Source organism: Phyllostomus hastatus, unplaced genomic scaffold, assembly GCF_019186645.2.
Source record: "Phyllostomus hastatus isolate PE091 unplaced genomic scaffold, TTU_PhHast_1.1 phas_contig_30, whole genome shotgun sequence".
Taxonomy (NCBI): Eukaryota; Metazoa; Chordata; class Mammalia; order Chiroptera; family Phyllostomidae; genus Phyllostomus; species Phyllostomus hastatus.
In genome coordinates this window covers 1,512,701-1,531,292 of record NW_025333841.1, presented here as the reverse complement: position 1 = coordinate 1,531,292, position 18,592 = coordinate 1,512,701, and the positions used below count along the sequence as shown (strand labels likewise).

Sequence of the window (18,592 nt, the reverse complement as noted above, 5' to 3'; positions counted from 1 at the left end):
AAAAAAATTAACTTATTGTTCCACATATTTATGCATTCATTGGCTGATTCTTGTATGTGCTCTGACCAGGTATTGAACCCACAACCTTGGCGTATCACGATGACACTCTAACCAACTGAGCTACCTGGCCAGGGCTATAGCTTTTGTTTTAAAGCCTATATTTTGTCTGATATAAGTATTGTTGCCCTGCTTTTGTCATTACCATTTGCATAAAATATTTTCTCCAGCCTTTACTTTCAGTCTGTATGTCTTTAGATCTGAGCTGGGTTTCTTGGAGGTAACATATGTATGGGTCTTGTTTTCTTTCTTTATTTAAATTACATTTTATTGATTATGCTATTACAATTGTCCCAATATTTCCCTTTTTCCCTCCCCCCACCCAGCCCCACCCTGCTCCCTCAGGTAATCCCCACATTATAGTCCATGTCCATGGGTCATACATATGTGTTCTTTGGCTACTCTATTTCTTATGCTGTACCTTACATCCCCGTGACCGTTCTGTAACCATCAATTTGTGCTTCTTAATCTCTTCACCTTTTTTGCCCATTCCTCTAACCACCCTCCCACCTGGCAGTCATCAAAATGCTCTCTGTATCTATGATTCTGTTTCTGTTCTGCTTGTTTGTTTATCTTGTTTTTTAGATTCAACTGTTGATAGATATGTATTTGTTACCATTTTAGTGTTCATACTTTTTATCTTCTTCTTAAAGAAGACCCTTTAACATTTCTTATAATATGCATTTGGTGATGATGAACTCCTTTCACTTTTTCTTGTTTAGGAAGCTCTTTATCTGTCCTTCAATTCTAAATGATAGCTTTTTTGGGTAGAGTAATCTTGGTTGTAGGCCCTTGCTTTTCATCATTTTTAATAATTCTTACAAATCCCTTCTGGACTGCAAAGTTTCTGTTGAGTAATCAGCTGACAATCTTATGGGAGCTCACTTGTAGGTAACTAACTGTATTTCTCTTCCTGCTTTTTAGTTATCTCTTTGTCTTTAATGTTTGGCATTCTTATTGTAATGTGTCTCAGTGTGGACTTCTTTGAGTTCATCTTGTTTGCGATTTTCTGTGCTTCCTTCATTGTATGTCTATTTCCTTCACCATGTTAGAAAAGTTTTCCATTATTATTTTTTCAAATAGGTTTTCCATCCCTTGCTTTCTTCTTCTGTTACCCCTATGATGCAAATGTTCGTACACTTAAGGTTGTCCCAGAAGTCCCTTAAACTCTTCTGGCCAAGATGGAGGCATAGGTGGACACACTGTACGCACCTCCACGCACAACCAAGATTGGAACAACAACAATTTAAAGGCAGAATAACACCCAGAACTGACAGAGAATTTATCTGAATGGAAGTCAGACAGCCAAGAAGTTGAAATAGACCCATTCATCCAGACCGGTAGGAGGGGTGGAGAGGAGCAGCCAGGTGCAGGGCGCAGAGAGAGTTTGGTGCATAAGGCAACCGGGGGCGCGTAAGGCATCTGAGGCTCACAAGATCACAGCGGGTGGACCCTGAGTACGCAAGTGGCAGCTGGCAGACCCAGTGAGGCGGCGATTGTGGTGCAGGGCAGAGCACGCAACCCAGGATCCCAGAGAAGGGACTGAGGTCCGATGGAAAACGAAGCAACCACCATTGTTCCCTTTCGACCCTGCCCCCACATACAACGTCACAATCTAGTGACTGGGGTGCCCAGACCTGGTGAACACCTAAGGCTCCGCCCCTCACCATAACAGGAGCGACCAGACCAAAAAGAGAGAGAGAGAGAGAGAGAGAGAGAGAGAGAGAGAGAGAGATGGCTCAAACAGAAGAACAAATCAATGCCCCAGGACTCATCCTTTTAAGCGACCGAGAGATAGTCAATCTATCAGATGCACAGTTCAAAACACTGGTGATCAGGAAGCTCACAGAATTGGTTGATTTTTGGTCGCAAATTAGATGAACAAATGCAGGTTACCATAAAAGAAATGAAGGAAAATGCACAGGGAACAAATAGTGATGGGAAGGAAACTGGGACTCAAAACAATAGAGTGGACCAGAAGGAAGAAAGAAACAACCGAACAAGAAAGAATACAGAAATAAGAATTCAAAAAATGAGGAGAAGCTTAGAAACCTCCAGGACATCCTTAAACGTTCCAACATCCGAATTATAGGGGTACCAGAAGGGGAAGAGGAAGAGGAACAGTTGAAAACATATTTGAACAAATAATAAAGGAGAACTTTCCCAACTTGGCAAAGGAAATAGACTTCCAGGAAGTCCAGGAAGCTCAGACAGTCCCAAAGAAGTTGGACCCAAGAAGAAACACACCAAGGCACATCATCATTACATTAGCCAAGGTAAAAATGAAGGAAAGAATCCTAGAAGCAGCAAGAGATAAGGGGACAGTCACCTACAAAGGAATTCCCATCAGACTGTCAGCTGATTTCTCCAAAGAGACCTTGCAGGCAAGAAGGGGCTGGAAAGAAGTATTCCAAGTCATGAAAGGCAAGGACGTATATCCCAGATTGCTCTATCCAGCAAAGCTTTCATTTAGAATGGAAGGGCAGATAAAGTGCTTCTCCGGAAATGTCAAGTTAAAGGAGTTCATCATCACCGAGCCCTTATTTTATGAAATTTTAAAGGGACTTATCTAAGAAAAAGAAGATTAAAAAAACATGTATAGTAAAAGGACAGCAAACTCATAATTATTAACAACCACACCTAAAGCAAAACCAAAAGAAACTAAGCAAACAACCAGAACAGGAACAGAACCACAGAAATGGAGATCACATGGAGGGTTAGCAATGGGGGAGTGGGAGGAGGAGAGAGGGGGAAAAGGTACAGAGAATAAGTAGCATAGATTGTAGGTTGAAAATAGATAGGGGGAGGGTAAGAATAGTATGAGAAATGTAGAAGCTAAAGAACTTATGACACATGGACATGAACTAAAGGTGGGGAAGGTGGGTGGGAGAGGGTGTACATGGTGGAGGGGAGTGAAGGGGGAAATGGGACAACTGTAATAGCATAATTGATAAAATATATTTGAAAAAAAGAAGTCCCTTAAACTATCTTCAATTGTTTTTCTTTTTGCTGTTCCAATTGGGTGTTTTATTCTACCTTGTCTTTCAAGCCACTGATTTGATCCTCTGCTTCATTTAATCTACTGCTGATTTCCTCTAATGTATTGGTCATTTCAGTTATTGCATTCTTCATTTCTGTTTCTATCTTTGTTTAAGTTCTCACTGAGTCTCTCCATTCTTCCCCTAAGTTTTTTAAGCATTGTTATAACCAGTGTTTTGAACTCTGTATGTGATAGTTTGCTCGTCTCCATTTCATTTAGTTATTTTTCTAGAGTTTTGTCCTATTCTTTTACTTGGGACATATTTCTTTGTCTCCTCATTTTGGCTGCTTCCCTGTTTTGTTTCTATGTATAAGGTAGACATGCTATGTTTTGCAGTCTTGGTAGGGTTGGTTACCTTATGTACTGGGTATCCTATGGGGCCCAGTGGCAGTCTCCCTGGTCACCTGCACCTGATGCTCCAGGGATGTCCTCAGTGTGCCTTATGTTTATCCTCCTGTGGTATTTGAGTCTTGGTTGCTGTTGGCACATCAGTGGGTGGGGTTGACCCTCAGGCAGACTGGCTGTGAGGACCAGCCATGACTAAAGCAGATGAGTAGCTGTATGGAGGCTGATCTCACAGAGTAGGATTTTCTTTAGTGGTTCTGTGATGCCTCCTGAGTCCTTCCTTTGGGTGTGTCACTTGTGGAGGTAACTGTGTGGTATTCTAGTATGATCTGAAGCCAGCCACTGTGTGTTGGTTCTAGGGCTTTATTAGAGGGACTTTGGTGTTGCCCAAGTTTAGCCACTGCCTATGCCTGACCTGGGGCCTCCTGCAAGGAGCTAAAAAGTGATATGTGGTTGGTAGTTACCTCTGTTGGGCTTGGGACACTTAGGAGAGACTATGCTGTAAACTGAGGTCAGCTATCAATAGAGCAGGGCTTGGGGCCACTTAGAAAGAGGTAGAGGGTATGCTGAGGCCAGTTACTGCTTGTCTGGGGTTTGTGGGCCTTCGAGAAATTTTAAGGAAGTCTGAAGTGCAGGCTGAGGCAGGCCAGTGACTTGTAAGGAACTGCTGCTGAAATAGGTTCAGGTTGGTGCATGAGTTGGGTGGGGCAGGGTCTCAGGGAATCACTAGGGTGGAGTAAGAGGTGCTAGCCAGGTTGATACAGAGTCATATGTGGTACCCACCTGCAGCTTCAAGCTTTGTGGGGGGTTGGGTAACAAAGAAACAATGGTACTTGCTAGCACTTCTGTTCAGGGAGAGGTGCCCCTGCAGCCCTCACCCTGGCAATTCAGTTCCTCCCTGAATGTCCTTGGAGCTTTTTGAGCTGTTTTCCTTCACTGGAGCCTAGGGTGAGTGTTTGTGAGTGAGAGTCTCTGCTTGGGCTCTTTAAGAGCACAAATGGGTCTACAGCAGCTCTCCTCATCCAGATCCAATCCACACTGATTTTTACAACCTGATGTTCAGGGGACTCCTCTTCCTGTCACTTGTGCTCTGGGCTTGGAAGCCTGGTATGTGGCTGAGACCCTTTACTCCTAAGGGGGTCTCCACAGCTGAGATATCCCTCCCAATTTTTAACTACCACTTATAGGTATGGGGTCAGTTCATTTCCCATCCTGTCCCTCCTAGCAGTCTCAACATGGCTTCTACTTTATATGCTTAGTTATAGGACTTCTGTTCATTTAGTCTTCAGGTAACCCTGAAGATTATAACTAATTGTAAAACAATGGTCTACAATTCTCTGAGGACAATGAAAACAGATACTCTCCGGACTTCTGGTCAAGATGGCAGAGTAGGTAAATGCTGGGTTTGCCTCCTCTGAAGGAGGCCTCTTTGGTTCATAGAAACCATTAACTTGAAGCATCACTAAGCCTCTGGGAGGTCCAGTTTTCTCATTGCATAAGTGGAGAAATTGAGGCCCAGAAAGGGGAAGGGACTTATAAGGACATTAGCAGAGCCAGGAGCAGAATGCAGGTCTCCTGACTCCCAGTCCAGTACTCTTTCTTGATCCAGGGCTAGCAGGCCTTAGCTATGCCTAGATCCTTTCTTCCATGACCCTCATTTCGGTCCCTCTTAACTTTTTGACTCCCAATTTCCTATTAATTTGTTTTTCATCATACCATAGCATTTCTTATCCATACCCTGAAACTCCTGGTTGCTATCAAATTTAGAGAAAACTCTATGCCAGCTTTCAGGGAGCAACTACTTGGAATTAGGAGACCTGGACTCTAGTCTCAGCTTTGCTAAATATTGAGTGTGTGATCTTAGGTCACTCACTTGCCCTCAATCTTCTCTCCACTTTCTACAACTATAAAATGGGAATATGAATCTTTACACAACACTTACCTGCCATGAACTTTTCCCTAAGTAATGCAAACCACCTGCTCATTTTTTAGAACCCTTCAACATAGCACTTGTTGTGATAATAGATGTTGGCACATGATGAAATTCAATTGAGTATTTTATTTTGTAACTGTCTCTGTTGCAAGGCTAAACATCAACTAAAATGTAAACTACAATGTGCCACACATAGAAGAGATCATTATCACTCAATAATCTATTCCTCTCCTGGGGCTCACAGCATCTGGTGGCTAGTTCAGAACTCAGGGTGAGGGGCTAAGAGCTGCTGCCCCTTCTATTCCCAGGACCTTTACTCCTCCTCTCAAACCCCTTAGAAAAAGTGCCTGGGCTGCTGACATGGAAGAGAAGGTGATGTGGGCTGGGCAGGCTATAGCACAAGCCATTTGCAGACACCTCATTCTGTAGCTCAATGCCCAAACATCCCCCCACCCCATGACCTTCTCTCAAATATCCTAAGCATTTTCCTCTCCTCCTGCCCCTCCACTCCATCCCACCTGCTGGCTCAGAGCCTAATGGGGAACAGTGACTCACTGGACTCCCAGAGAGGGCAAAGACCCAGACTCTGAGCAACAACCAAACTGTCTAGTTCTCAACCCTCAACCAGCCACTGCCTGATTCATAGGCTCCCTCTCTACTTAGCTAAATTCAATTTCAAGTTATAACTCTTTCTTAATCCCCCTGGCCCTCATACTTGTCTCTCTTTTTCATATCATCACACAAAAATTGCATTCAATTTTATATGTACACATATTTTTACTACTTAGCAGTGCTCTATGGTTGTTTGGAATAGTACATCTTCTCAAAATAATTATAAACTTCTTGAGAGATACTTTTACTTCTCTGGCTCACCCAAAGTCCAGCCTAGCACATAATTTTTTATATGCCTCATCCACACCAATGATGACAATATTATTATCTTTCTTTTATACATGAGAAAACTCAGACTTCAAAAAGCTAAAAATTTTGGACAGACATACAGCAAATAATTGAATCTAGTGCTGTTTGATTCCAAAGCCTATATTCAAAGATTAGTAACAGCTTGAATTCTTATTAGCAAAGTGTTGATTAAATAAATTATGATATACCCATATTATGAAATACTGTGCAGTTATAAAAACAGAGTGAAACTTTATAAACTTAATGTGTTTTGAAGTATAAAAGGCAAAATGGAGGATAATGTAAATTATAGGTTACCATTTGTGTTTTAAAAATAGGGCGTATAAACACACATACACACTTGTTTGTACGTACATAGAATATTTCTAAAAGGACACACCAGGTAACACTAGTGGCCTCTCTCAAGGGGAACAGGGTAACTGGGAGACAGAGGTGGGAGAGAGACTTCACCATTGTACCTCTTGAATTTTTTTTATTTTAAAAGGTTTTATTTATTTATTTTTAGACAGAGGGGAAGGGAAGGAGAAAGAAAGGGAGAGAAACATCAACGTGTGGTTGCCTCTTGCATGCCCCACGCTGAGGACCTGGCCCACAACCCAGGCATGTGCCCTGACTGGGAATCAAACCAGTGACCCTTTGGTTTGCAGGCCTGTACTCAATCCACTGAACTACACCATCCAGGGCTGTACCTGTTGAATTTTGACTATTATTAAATAAATGAAATTATATTTATTAAAATATAATACAATCTCTTTTCACAAAGTGTTGGCTGGGAATTGACTTTGGAAAAGTTCTGGGAAAGATAAAATAGTCAATATGCCAGTGATTGAACTGGCGAACTCCCAGGATGCCAGAAGTCTCAACCCTTGTACCCACTTCCCAACCCCTCTTACAAACCAAGCTCCACTACAATCATCTTCCCATAATGATGATTTCACTTCTTACCTATAAACCAAGAAGGTTTCTTACCATGGGAACCAGAAGGGATAAGATCAGGTAGTCTCTAAAATATCTTCCAGCTCAGACATTAAAAAAACTGAAAATCAAAATAGTAGGTCCTAGTATATTTGAAATCTTAGTCTCAAAGAAGGTCTTGGGGATTTTGTTTTGCTGTTTATAACAAAGAAGAGAAAGACTCACATTCTGATTTGCCTATTAGATGCTTTTAATGAAGGCTCCCTAAATGGTCACTAAAATGTTTGCTCAAAATGCCTGTTGCTTTCTGTGGTCTATGTTCTTCAGGGCTATCCTGTTTAGAACACAAGGAAATTGGTCCACTCCAAAACTGAACACAAACAAGCAAGGCCCTTTCTGTGTTTAAAGTCCCCTGGCCCGGACCTTCTGACCCTAAATATCCCTTTTCTTCTTCCTCACTACCTGCAGAATAACAGAGGCTCTGTGAGAGACCCTCAGGAGGAAGTGACAGCCTAACTCCACCCAGCAGCCCCCTCCAATTCCTAGCAATTCTTACTAAAAAACTCAGGGCTTGACTCTCAGGGAGGTTTGTGAGCTCCTGCCAAGAGCTATAAATATTTCAACATGTCTTATTTCCTTGAATGTATATGTCCTGGGATTTGGCCCCTCCTCTCCCTGGGCTCTTACAAAACTGAGGAAAAACAACAACAAAAAAGAACACAGCCAGTTCTTAGCTACAGCACACAGGGGTCAAATTGCAGAAGAATACAAAGGGGAGATAGGGAAAAAATGGAGTGGAGAGGTGGAAGGTAGAGGGAGGGGTTAATTCATCTTCTAGAAATATTTAGAGAAAGGTATAGCTGCTCAATTTCTAAGGGCTGGATAAGGTTACTGGATAGTAATAATAACAACATCTACCTCCTTTACAATTTACAAAGGTCTTTCACCTACCCAATCTCATTTGACCTTCATAGTCTTATCAAAGTAAATACTGTTAATCTCATTGTACAGATGAGAACACTGAAGCCCTGGAAACTAATGTGACTTGTTCAGAGCTAAACAACTAAGAGACAGTTTCTCTGGCCATTTTTGGACCCAAGGATCATGACTCTGGGTAGACTAAGATGAATGGTTAGAGCAGGTTATCGTGTATCACAAGACTATTGGACTTTTGTTCACCAAATATTTTTGTAATCTTTTTTTATCTTTTTGTCATCAGTATGCTATGAGGCTCTATGAATGAAAAACTCTGCAGCAGTCCCCCTTGGTAGCTGCCTCCCCCACACATCTTTACTATGTAATAAGTAATATCCAAAAGCAGGAGTTCTGGGTTCATTCTCTGGATTCAAATACTGGATCAGACATTATTTGCTATAGGAGCTTAAGCAAGTTAATTAATTTCTGTGTCTCTATCTCTGTATCTGGGAAATAGAGAAAATAATGTTATCTACCTCTTAGGGTTGTTCAGTATTAAAATGAGTTGGTACACGTATAGTGTTTAATATAATGCCTGGCACAGAGTTATTTGCTAAATGCTAAATAAATGTTAGCTATTATTATTATTATTATTATTATTATATTTAACAAGAGTAAATGTTAAAAATCATACTGTGGAATGCAGCACAGCAGTTATCACTAAACTATGTGCTTTGTGTTTTTTCCCCAGTAGCAAGGAGAGTTTATAGGAAGTCATCTCCATACTTTTACTCAGTCTACTTAGGATTAGTGGCAACCCCACATGAGGGGCACGCATGAGAAACAGAAGAGATTTTTCTTTGTGAGAAGCTCAGTGACCTGAACAAGTGACTGAACCTGTGAACTCAGTCTCATAGATATCATGTTCTAGGCAACTGTGCTCACTAGCCCAGACAGACATCACACACCCAGCTATACACACATACACACATGTCAGGGCACATGGGTGCATGCACATACCCTTTCAGACTGGGGAAAGAGACTGTGTGGAGACTACTTGTTTAGTGACAGTTCCCTTTCTCTTCTCCCATCAGCTACAGAGAAGCAGAGAAGCAACTAACCTGGGTCAGAAGAAATTTACTTCCCTCTGTCCACCCCCACTGAAGGCACTTTTGACTCTAATTAGAACTTGTGTATCTGTCTCCTCCCTTCTTCAATCCTTTACAATCAATTTTGTAATATGTTTTGGCAAGATGAGAAATGATAATGGAACAAAATAGAATGAAGACTTCTGCTCTATCCAGAACTCCTGAAGATACTGAATACCAATCTGAACTCTCTGGAGGGTCAGTTGGCCCTAGAGATAGGGGACAATAATAGTGAGGATTTGAAGAAAAAGGAGTGCAACTGACCAGGACATTTTTGGATACTATCGGATAAGACCTGCTACGATACTATCTCTTTGGCTGGGGTCCTGGGGCTTTGAAAAGAAGAGGTGTGGAAATGACAAAAAGGGTTTCATAGCAGCTGTCTTACTGCAAAAATCCAGAGGTGATGGCTTCCATACTTTTGAGTGCTCCATAAAAAGTCACCCTTCCCCCAGAAAGTGGAAAACAAGATAGGGGAGAAAGGGGAAAATGGAAGAGATGTCTCTGTGAGATGTGTAGAATTGGGCCTGAGACCCAGGCTGGAGTTGGGCCTGTACAACATCCAAAAGCCCAGTTGTTCCTCTAATTAAGCAAGGGAAAGAAAGAAAAAGGGAGAACAATGCTGGAGGAAGAAAGGGGCTATATCTAGCAAAGGTGGTACAAATGATGTACCATGGTGGATGGAGAAGCCAAGAAAATATGTGGTCAGGACAGCCAATTTTATTCCTTCTTCTCCTACCAACCTCAGAAACTGGAGCAAAGTATAGCATAGAGGAGGGCAAGACTCTCACGGTAAAGAGGCATGTACTTCCTCAAGTCACCCAAACAGGCTACATTAGCCACTCACAAATAGGTGGCTGGTAATTTCACGTTAGTTACCACAGCACCCATCTTCAAGGCAGATGATTATATGTCCCTAGGCTTAGTCCTCTTTTATCCTTAAAATGGGAGAAGGCTGGAATGTCCTAAATCTTCTTTCCTTTGAGTCCTAAGAGAGATACAGGATAAGGAGAGAATGGAAGCAGAAAGAAACTTTCAAGAAATGTTTCCAAGCCCCACTGTTGGGAAGCTACAAAGGGGTACAGGCCAAGATATAACCAAGGATGCCATATTCTCTTCATCACTCTCACCTAACAAGTTTTCCAGTCTGAGTCCTTTGCACTAGTCCCCCATTACCCCTACAGAAGCCCCTGTTACATTAAACCTGATCCTATAAACAGGTGGAAAAAGATTTTTTCAGATAAAATATTCATAATCTATGGCTTGAGGTGTACAGTTTGTGTGTGTGTGTGTGTGTGTGTGTGTGTGTGTGTGTGTGATATTAATAAAACATTTTCTCTAAGGTTTTATGAATAATGGCTTTTCTCCAAGGTTTACTCATTCAATCCTAGGTGAAACAGATCTTTTCAAGATAAGAAATCCCACTCCATTTTCCACACAATCTGGAAAGACCTAATGATTCTTTCTTTTCAATATGCAACAGAACAAAAAGATGCTCGTGGAAAAAGCAACACACCCTTCTGGGAAACTGATCTGCTCAAAACGTTGAGATGGCATCCTTTACATATTTCTGCAAATGAAATTCTGCTTGTTTACTCTTCATGACACTGGAGAAAATATTTCCAATGACAATTAAGTATAAATTCAGAGAAAAGGAGAGAGAGCTCTGTTCCTGCTATTTCAGTAGCCACACTCTCAGCTAAGCCTTGAGTGAAGCTGAAGTTGAACAGTGATTGTGGCTACCCAAGAGGACTTCTCTAGGATTGCAAGAGGCAGCCTTCCCACACTCACCATGTAGGAATCTTGGTTTACTCTTCTATCTTGAAGTAACAGCAAACCAAGATCATAGTAACCATGAATTTCTGAGAAATGAGAATGAGATGTGGGAAATTAAGCTTCAGGAGAAGGGTCCAAATGTTTAGGCTTAAGGGAACGTTTACAGTTTAAAGCTTTTTAGAACCAGTTCAAATGCTAGGAAACAGCAGCATACAGACCCACTCTGCTAACCTGTACCACACCAAGTTGAAAAAATCCTCTTGGAGGCCCATTTCTAAGCTGAGCAGGACATTCTGGGAGAAGCAGTTGTACGTCTAGAGCTGCTTTTGGATACTGGGTAAAATAGGAGTGGGTTTTTTTCAACTACATCACTACATATGAAAAGCATGGTAGTCTTTACACATGATGTAGAAAAATGATATCTACATGGCTTTTCATTTCTTTCCCAATCTCCTCCCAACCTATCTGTACCCTAATTCAGGCAGATTAACAAATTCATTTGTCTGAATGAGTCAAAAATTATGCCAGGTAAATGTAAAAAATAAAGTATCACAGAATTCTAGATAGATAGAATGGCAGAGCTAGAAAATTCATCTAGTCTAACCCTCTCATTTCACAGATGGATAAACTGAGGTACAGAGAAGTAAAGTGCCTACCCAAAGTCACACAGCAAGTCAAGAATACAAGTCATCTAACTCATAGTCACTGTCTAGCTAGTATTACTGAGATCACCAGCCCTTTGGGATCCAGATTTAGACTTTGAATGAACATTTGAGGCTACTAAACAGTAAGCCAAGAATCCAGCCTCAACCAGCTACTCCAACTCAAACAAGGTTGAGTCCCTGGTTGAGTTCCAAATAGCCCAACCTCTCCTCCTCATGCCTTCCAGTATGAGTCAAGGCCTCAGTTTGGGACCCAGTTTGGTTGGAGAGGCAGCAGAGAGGAGTGATTTGAAATATGACAGGCCCTGCGACCTGAAGCTCCATAGCAGGCTCTGAGCCATCCTGATCTAGCTTCTCTGGACAGTAGGCAAAAGCCTTCGGCCAAAGGCAAAACATTGGCGGGTTTGTTCAAAAGATACCTAGCTCCCAGCATCAACAATTGAAAGGTCAGCCTAATGAGACAATGCACCAAACAATGAAAGCCCCTAAGGTGAGGAAGAGAAAGACAGTCTAATCTGTCACTGGCCTCACCTATTCTTGGGAATTTGTTTGCCCAAAAGGCAGAGCGTACCATTTTCCCATGCTTAGAAAATTATATCTTCATCAGAGTAGCCCATGAACCTGAACTATCTTGTGACCAACCTTCTTGGACCATTGTCCCTGTTCCTGGGTGATGAAAGCCCTAGGCATACTCTCCCCACCTGGGAGTCTGCAAGGGCCATGCTTATAAACTGCCCAATAAAAGACGCCTCCCATTATATTTTATAGCTCAGTGCTATACTGGCAGTCCAGGTGGGAAATGTAGGGTAATAGGTTTACTCTGGAGCATGTTTAAAAAGACCTAAGCTTGGAGCTAATGTTAACAACTCTGGCTTGCTCTGCCTTGTCGCCTGGACCCCCAACTCTAACCCTGCCCCAGCTCTAACTCAGAGTTCAGTAATGAGCTGGGACCTACAAACAATGCCACCTTGCTCCTTTTTCTCTTTTTCTTCAAAAGGCTTCCCTCTCATCCCAGGAAGACATGTTATACTTTCCACCAAATTGCCTGGTTGCCCTTGTCCTGTCTGCTACTCAGTCTGGGTTGAGGGACTCCCAAATTTCTCACAAGCTCTACAAAGAGTACAAGCTCATTTCTTTCCTGATCTTTTCCCTTTTTTCCCTAAATCAGACTTTGGTCACTTGCCTCCATCTCAGGAAACTTTTGCCTGGAAGTCCTCCCAGGCCTAAGACACAAGGAAAATTGGCTTCCCTTTCAAAACAGGTGAAGAAAAGAGACAAGATACATTGCTAGTATCACCAACAACTGCACACATTAGAGTCCACAGAAACTATGCATTACATGCTCTAGAATGGCTTCAGTTTCACTTGCTTTTTACTCTTTGTGACTTTTCCCCATGCCCAGAGACCTCTATGATATGGATTTATCCCCCAAATGTCAAAACTACCTTTCTCTAGGGCTCCCTCACAACAGTTCAAATCACTTGAAGAAACTTAGACCCATTAAGTCCATCAGTGCAGGTTTAAGGCTATGAAGATATTAGGCCTAGCCAAAGAGAAATTTGGTTGTGGGGTGCCTCCAAACATTATATTCATAAATTTTTATAGATGGAAGGCATGTCACACATTAATATAAATAGACAATGCTCCAATCTCCTTGACTGTGAAGGTGTATGTTCTGTGTTCCCCAGAATGGCTATTGGGAAAATAGTGGCTGATAAAGATTTTGGCAAGCTTCTGCTGGCTTCTTCTATCCCTTTGAGAAAACAGCCCTGTGGCACAGGTGGCTGGGAAATTTTGGGTAAACTGCAGGAAGTATATGGAAGCAGACACATTTGGAATCTCAGGACCTAAATGGTTGCTTGAAAAGGCTGAGGGGCTCAAGAAAGGTAGTCCTGAGGATGAGATTTTGTAGGAGCTTGGGAATGTGGTGGGAATGTTTCTGACTTTTTCAAATTAAAAACTGAGGTGTTCCCTAGAGCCTTCAGTATCAAAAAAACAAAAAAAAACAAAAAACCCTCACACACACACAAAAAAAAAAACAAAAAAAAGAACTTTCATGAATTCAAGACGCACTCCAGCAAGGACCCAAGCTAAAGTATTCTGAGACCCTTGGGACATACCAAATTCCTTTCTGACCCTTCCTGACCTATACTAACCAGAATTTAAACCAGTAACTCCAGCCTCTCAATGCACCTAGTCTGCGTCAGAGTACACATCAGCCGGCACCTCTGCACAACCCACCACACCCCCCTTCCCAGCTGCACTGTTAGGTCTTGACAGGAAAGTCCCAACCAGCCCTCCCTGTGAGTACCCAGGATCACCTACTTTGAAGTGTGTTCCCTAACGGTGAACCTCTTCCTGGTAAAATAGTGGTTATTCAAAGTTTTATTACACACTCCTAAGGCCTCAGCTCTAGGCCTGCTCACACGACATGAGTGTGGGGCCTAGCTCCAACCCATCCCCCACTACCTCCCAGAGTAGTTTCACCCAGAATTTTCCACTGACCCCAAAAGCCAACTGCCTGCCTTCAACCACAGAGCAATACTCAGCAGGTGCCCTCCCAGGTAACCTAGGCAACACCCAGAGGCCCTACCCTAGCTGCCTCCCCAAGAGCCCCTCAAGGGCATCAAAGCAGGAAAAGATAATCCTAGGATTGAGCATGGCAGTAACTTCCCGGCAGAAGTTGTTCTACGCAGTCCAGCGACCCACTCCACTCAAGCATCAATGCATTCTGGGCAATCCTGAGACTGCTCTGGACAGCCGCTGACACACACTCAAACTTTCAAGTGGGGCTCCCACACTGGCACCAATAGCTCACAATATCAGATGCACCAAGAGCCCCCAAACCACTTCAAGAGCAGTTCAGTGAAGCTAGAAACTAAAACAATGAGTCCTTGGTTGAGAGCAGTAGAAGCTCTCCAAAGGCCCAGGGGACCCACAGGTGGACGCCCCGTAATTCAGGGTTTCTATCTTCACAAAATAACTCTCAGGCCCCCTCAGAGAGCAGCAGATGTGTTGGGGGTGTAAGGGAACCCTTCAGCCCAGGGCAATACTGTGAGAAGCCACATATTCTGAGCTGCAAACTTGCAGCAGGTCACAAATGTAGCTGTCCGGAGGAGCCACAAGAGGGAGCGAGCCTTGAGGGAGAGGGCTTGCCCAGCCTCTCAGCTGCCTTCTCAGACTCCTCAACAGAACTGCTGAGGGGCTTTGTCGGTGGCTTGCTGAGAAAACGGGCTCCTTTGAACTCTCTGTGCTCACATGCGGGCTAAATGCGAGGTGCACACAAGCCTGAGGTCCTGGGGCCACCGGCCTGGAGAGTGAGGACTATGCCTCTCAGCCCTGCTTGTCTTAGGGGTTAAGACCGAGTTGGCCTCCCGCGAAAGCGGCAGAGGAGGAGGCGGGCATTACGACTAAGGGTGAAAGAGGCACCCCGAGGATAGCGGAGAGGCGCGGGGCACCAGAGAGGGCATGGCTGAAGTTGAGGGCGGCGCGGAGTGAGCCACAGGGCCCAGCCTGCCAGCCGCTTCACGCCTCTCTGGGCACGAGAACTCGGAGACTGCCTCCTGCCTGCTTTGGGGTTCAGCACACAAGGGACAGAGATCCGCTTGCTCCCTCAGAGTGGCAGAGGACAGCCGGGCCCGGCTGGGCCGTAACCAACGTGGGCAGAGACGTGTGTACACCCCCACTCGCACTCCCTCCCTTCCTCTCTGTGCTGCAGACACACACCCCTGCCTTGTGTTTGACTGTTCGCTCAGAGTCACTAGGATTCCTAAAGTGTCCGCCCCCCGAACAAGAACAGGGGCTGCTTGCAGAGATCCGCGGTACGGTGTTTCTTTTAAAGTCCTCCCAGCCTCCTAGCTCTCTTCTCTCTCCATGACTTCGCCCCCACCCCCCCCCCAAAAAAACATTTTGCAAATATTCTCCCCAGTAAACACGGTCAGGGTACTTAAAACTCAAAAGATGTGTCTGGGTTTGTCCCAGGGCAATAAAGTTCATTCCCTGTCCTGTGATCAATAAATGTCCCCGGTCTCACCCAGGATGTCTTGCTCTTAACTCTCCCCAGCAAGGCTGCCCGGAGCCCCCCAACACGCGCCTTACCAGCTTTATGGGTAATGGGCAAGGGGAGGAATCGAAACGGCGCGCTGGAAGGGTTCCTTGGAGCAGGAGGTATGGGGTCTGTAGCAGTGGGAACAGAAACCCTTGCCTTGAGAATGCCAGGTGGGGCGCTCGGGGGAGCTCACCTGCTTGGAACTCCACTTGGCGATTCTTCTCTCTTTCCTCCTGCAGCAGCATGGAGTAGAGGATCCCAAAGGAGTTCTGGATGCCAAAGATAGAGCCGTTGCACCAGGTGGCAGCGAAGACCACCATCCAGCCAAAACCACCTTCAGGGGGCTGGAAGCCCCGCGCTGTACCACGGGTCTCCACGGTGGGCGTGGGCTCGGATTCATGCACCAGCTCAGGCTCAAACTCCAGCTCCGGCAGGGTGGCAGGGTCTGGTAGGGGCTGGGGCTCTGGCTGGGGCTCCGGCTGGGGCTCCGGTGGGGGCAGTGGCAAGGGCTCCGGCTCCGGCTCAGGGCTACCCACCCGCCCCTGCTGTTTCTGGTGTGCCTCCCGCTGGGGCCCCTTGGCTTCCTCGCTTGCAGCGCTTTGCAGCGCCATCGCGGCCAGGGGACTGTAGCTGCTCGGGCCGGAGAAGCCGCTGTGTGGCTGGTGCTTGTTTCTGCTGCTGCCGCCACAGCCTCCTCCTCCCGGCTCCTCGCCCCAGCTGGCCAGCCTGTCCCGCGACAGACGGCCCCTTGAGCCCTCTCCTCCTCCCCTTTTCAAGCCCCCTCCTCCTCTCCCATGTCATCTCTCTCCTCCCTCTCCTCCTCCCCCACCCCCACCTCTTCCTCCCTCAACCGGCAGCCGCTACAGCCTCTCTTCTTCCCAGCCCTTCCTCCTCCTCCTACTTGTGTACATACTGTAGCCGCCGCTGCGTACCTCAACTCCCTTTCCAAACTCTTAAATCCTGTCCTCCTCGTCTAGACACCCAGTAAAAGGAGAGTTAAAATGGAAATACGAGGGCACAAAGTATCTTGTTCTCCTGCCCTCTCCTCCTCGCAAGCTCCAAACGGATATCAATAAACTCCATCCCCAACGAAGACCGCGCCTGTCCTTAGCTCCCGCTGTTCTCCTTTCAAACAAGGAGTATGGAACTGGGGTGCCCCCGGGGACCTCAGGACGAGAGCTGGCAAGTGAGAGATCCCACCCAGCGCTAGGGAGTTTCTATACACCCCTTGGGCTTGAGGGGGGCGACCTGAAGGGGACAATTTAGGCTTAGAACAGAGCAGGGTACAATCTTCTCGAGCCCGGGGCCTCTAAACCTGCGTACACCCCCACAACCCTGCATACTACTCCTCTAGCCTCTCCCCTCTGCCCCCGCCCTTCCCGGCAAATCCCACGCGGGGCGCGAAGGGGAGGAGGCGGCCTAGCTTTGAGGCCCTCCCCTCCCGGCAGTCAATCAGGGCTTTGTTTGCGCCAACCTGCAGCCCAACGTAGCCTTAGAGGGCTGGGTCTGGGCCAGGGGCCGGACCAGGGAGGGAAAGAGGTGCAGTGGCACAGGAGGGGGCCGGGCCTGAGAAGGGAAAAGAGCCCGACTTAGCTCAGGCTCCTCCCAGCTGACTGTCGAGCTTGGGGGAATTAGAAATCGGCCTGAGGTTAAGCCTCCAGGTTAGGCAAAAGCTGCCCGGCCCCCCGCCATCCCAGCCAAGCAGGTCCCTCAGGCCTCTGTCCCCGCAGTTTGGGCGCTCGAGATTCGGAGCTGCTAGCGGAGGGATGTCTTCCCAGCACACAAAGGCCCCTTCCCTCCACATTTGGTATAAGAGTTGTGAGTCCCGCTGAATGTCCTAGACTAAGGGCCCAGCCCCGCTAGGGTAAGGGAGAGTTTGCTCCCTCAGAGAGCGCTCCGGCCCTGGGGGATGGGGGTGGAGCGAGGGAGAGGCGGGGAGCGGGGGGTAATACGCCCTCCCGGGCAGCCCAATAGGACTGTTCGGCTGTGCTCAGCCTCAGCCCTTGGGGCGGTCCCCTCGATCCCGGGAAGTTCTGCCTCCCCAATGGGCCCGCGCGTCTAATACAACTAATCATGAGGTCGCGGCGTGGTTACCAAGCTACTCCGCTCCTCACCAGCAGGCGGGTGAGCGTCAAGCCTTTTCTACCCTGCATCTCATTAACCTTTTTGCTCTGTGAAAAGACTGCATGGTCTGCAGATCGGGGCTGCGCCAGCTGCCCAAGAACATGGAGTCATAAAGCACCTGAGGGCGGGCTAAACTGGGCGGAAGGATAGGGGAGGCTTTTGGTCTCACGAAAGAAATCGGCCAAATTCACAAATTACAGGGGCTATGCTAGTCAGCAGAGCAAGCATTGCTCCAGCGAATAGAGAGAGTACCTCCCCTATTTTGCCCTGAGGTAAGTATTATTATCATCAAATGTTTCCAAGCAGTAAATCTGAAGCTCAACGAGGTCAAGGCATTTATTAGCCTAATGCTAAGGGGCAAGTCAAGTACAAGCAGGAATTTGAGATAGGTCTCCGTACAGCCAAGCCTCACACTCCACAGCAGCTCTAGGACTTAGTGCTCCCAAAGACAGTGACAGGCAAGGAAAAGCAGCATCTGGTTTACCTATCACAGTAGGCTTCTTGAGGAGGTAGTGACTTAGATGGACCTTAAAGGTTGAGAAGGATTTTAATAGGCTGGGGGTGCGGTGGGGTGGGTGTGGTGGGGTGTCCCTGCCTAAGAGGAAGAAAGCACAGAGGCATACAAAGACTCTGCTCATAATAAGAGGTAAGTGAAAGCTAATCAGGCCAAAAAGTTAATATACAGGGTGGGGCAAAAGTAACTTTGCA

The 18,592-nt window shown here is 45.8% G+C and overlaps 1 protein-coding gene and 1 long non-coding RNA gene across 4 annotated transcripts in view; one reads left to right on the top strand and one right to left on the bottom strand.

Annotated features, from left to right (window-relative positions):
• Positions 1-16,125, top strand: part of LOC123819075 — a 108,637-nt gene extending 92,512 nt beyond the window's left edge. The window contains exon 3 of one of the 2 annotated variants that reach the window (XR_006785773.1): positions 16,000-16,125. This is a non-coding gene — a long non-coding RNA (uncharacterized LOC123819075). Of the gene's footprint in view, positions 1-9,220; positions 10,587-15,999 lie in introns of those variants that run through there. The other variant, XR_006785772.1, reaches the window with a different exon arrangement.
• Positions 1-17,113, bottom strand: part of SLC16A2 (solute carrier family 16 member 2) — a 108,476-nt gene extending 91,363 nt beyond the window's left edge. For both annotated transcript variants that reach the window (XM_045839373.1, XM_045839374.1), the window contains exon 1: positions 15,954-17,113. In XM_045839373.1, the coding sequence (XP_045695329.1) occupies positions 15,954-16,371 (418 nt within the window). In that variant the 5' untranslated portion in view covers positions 16,372-17,113. The remainder of the gene's footprint in view (positions 1-15,953) is intronic.
• Positions 17,114-18,592: the final 1,479 nt, after the last annotated feature.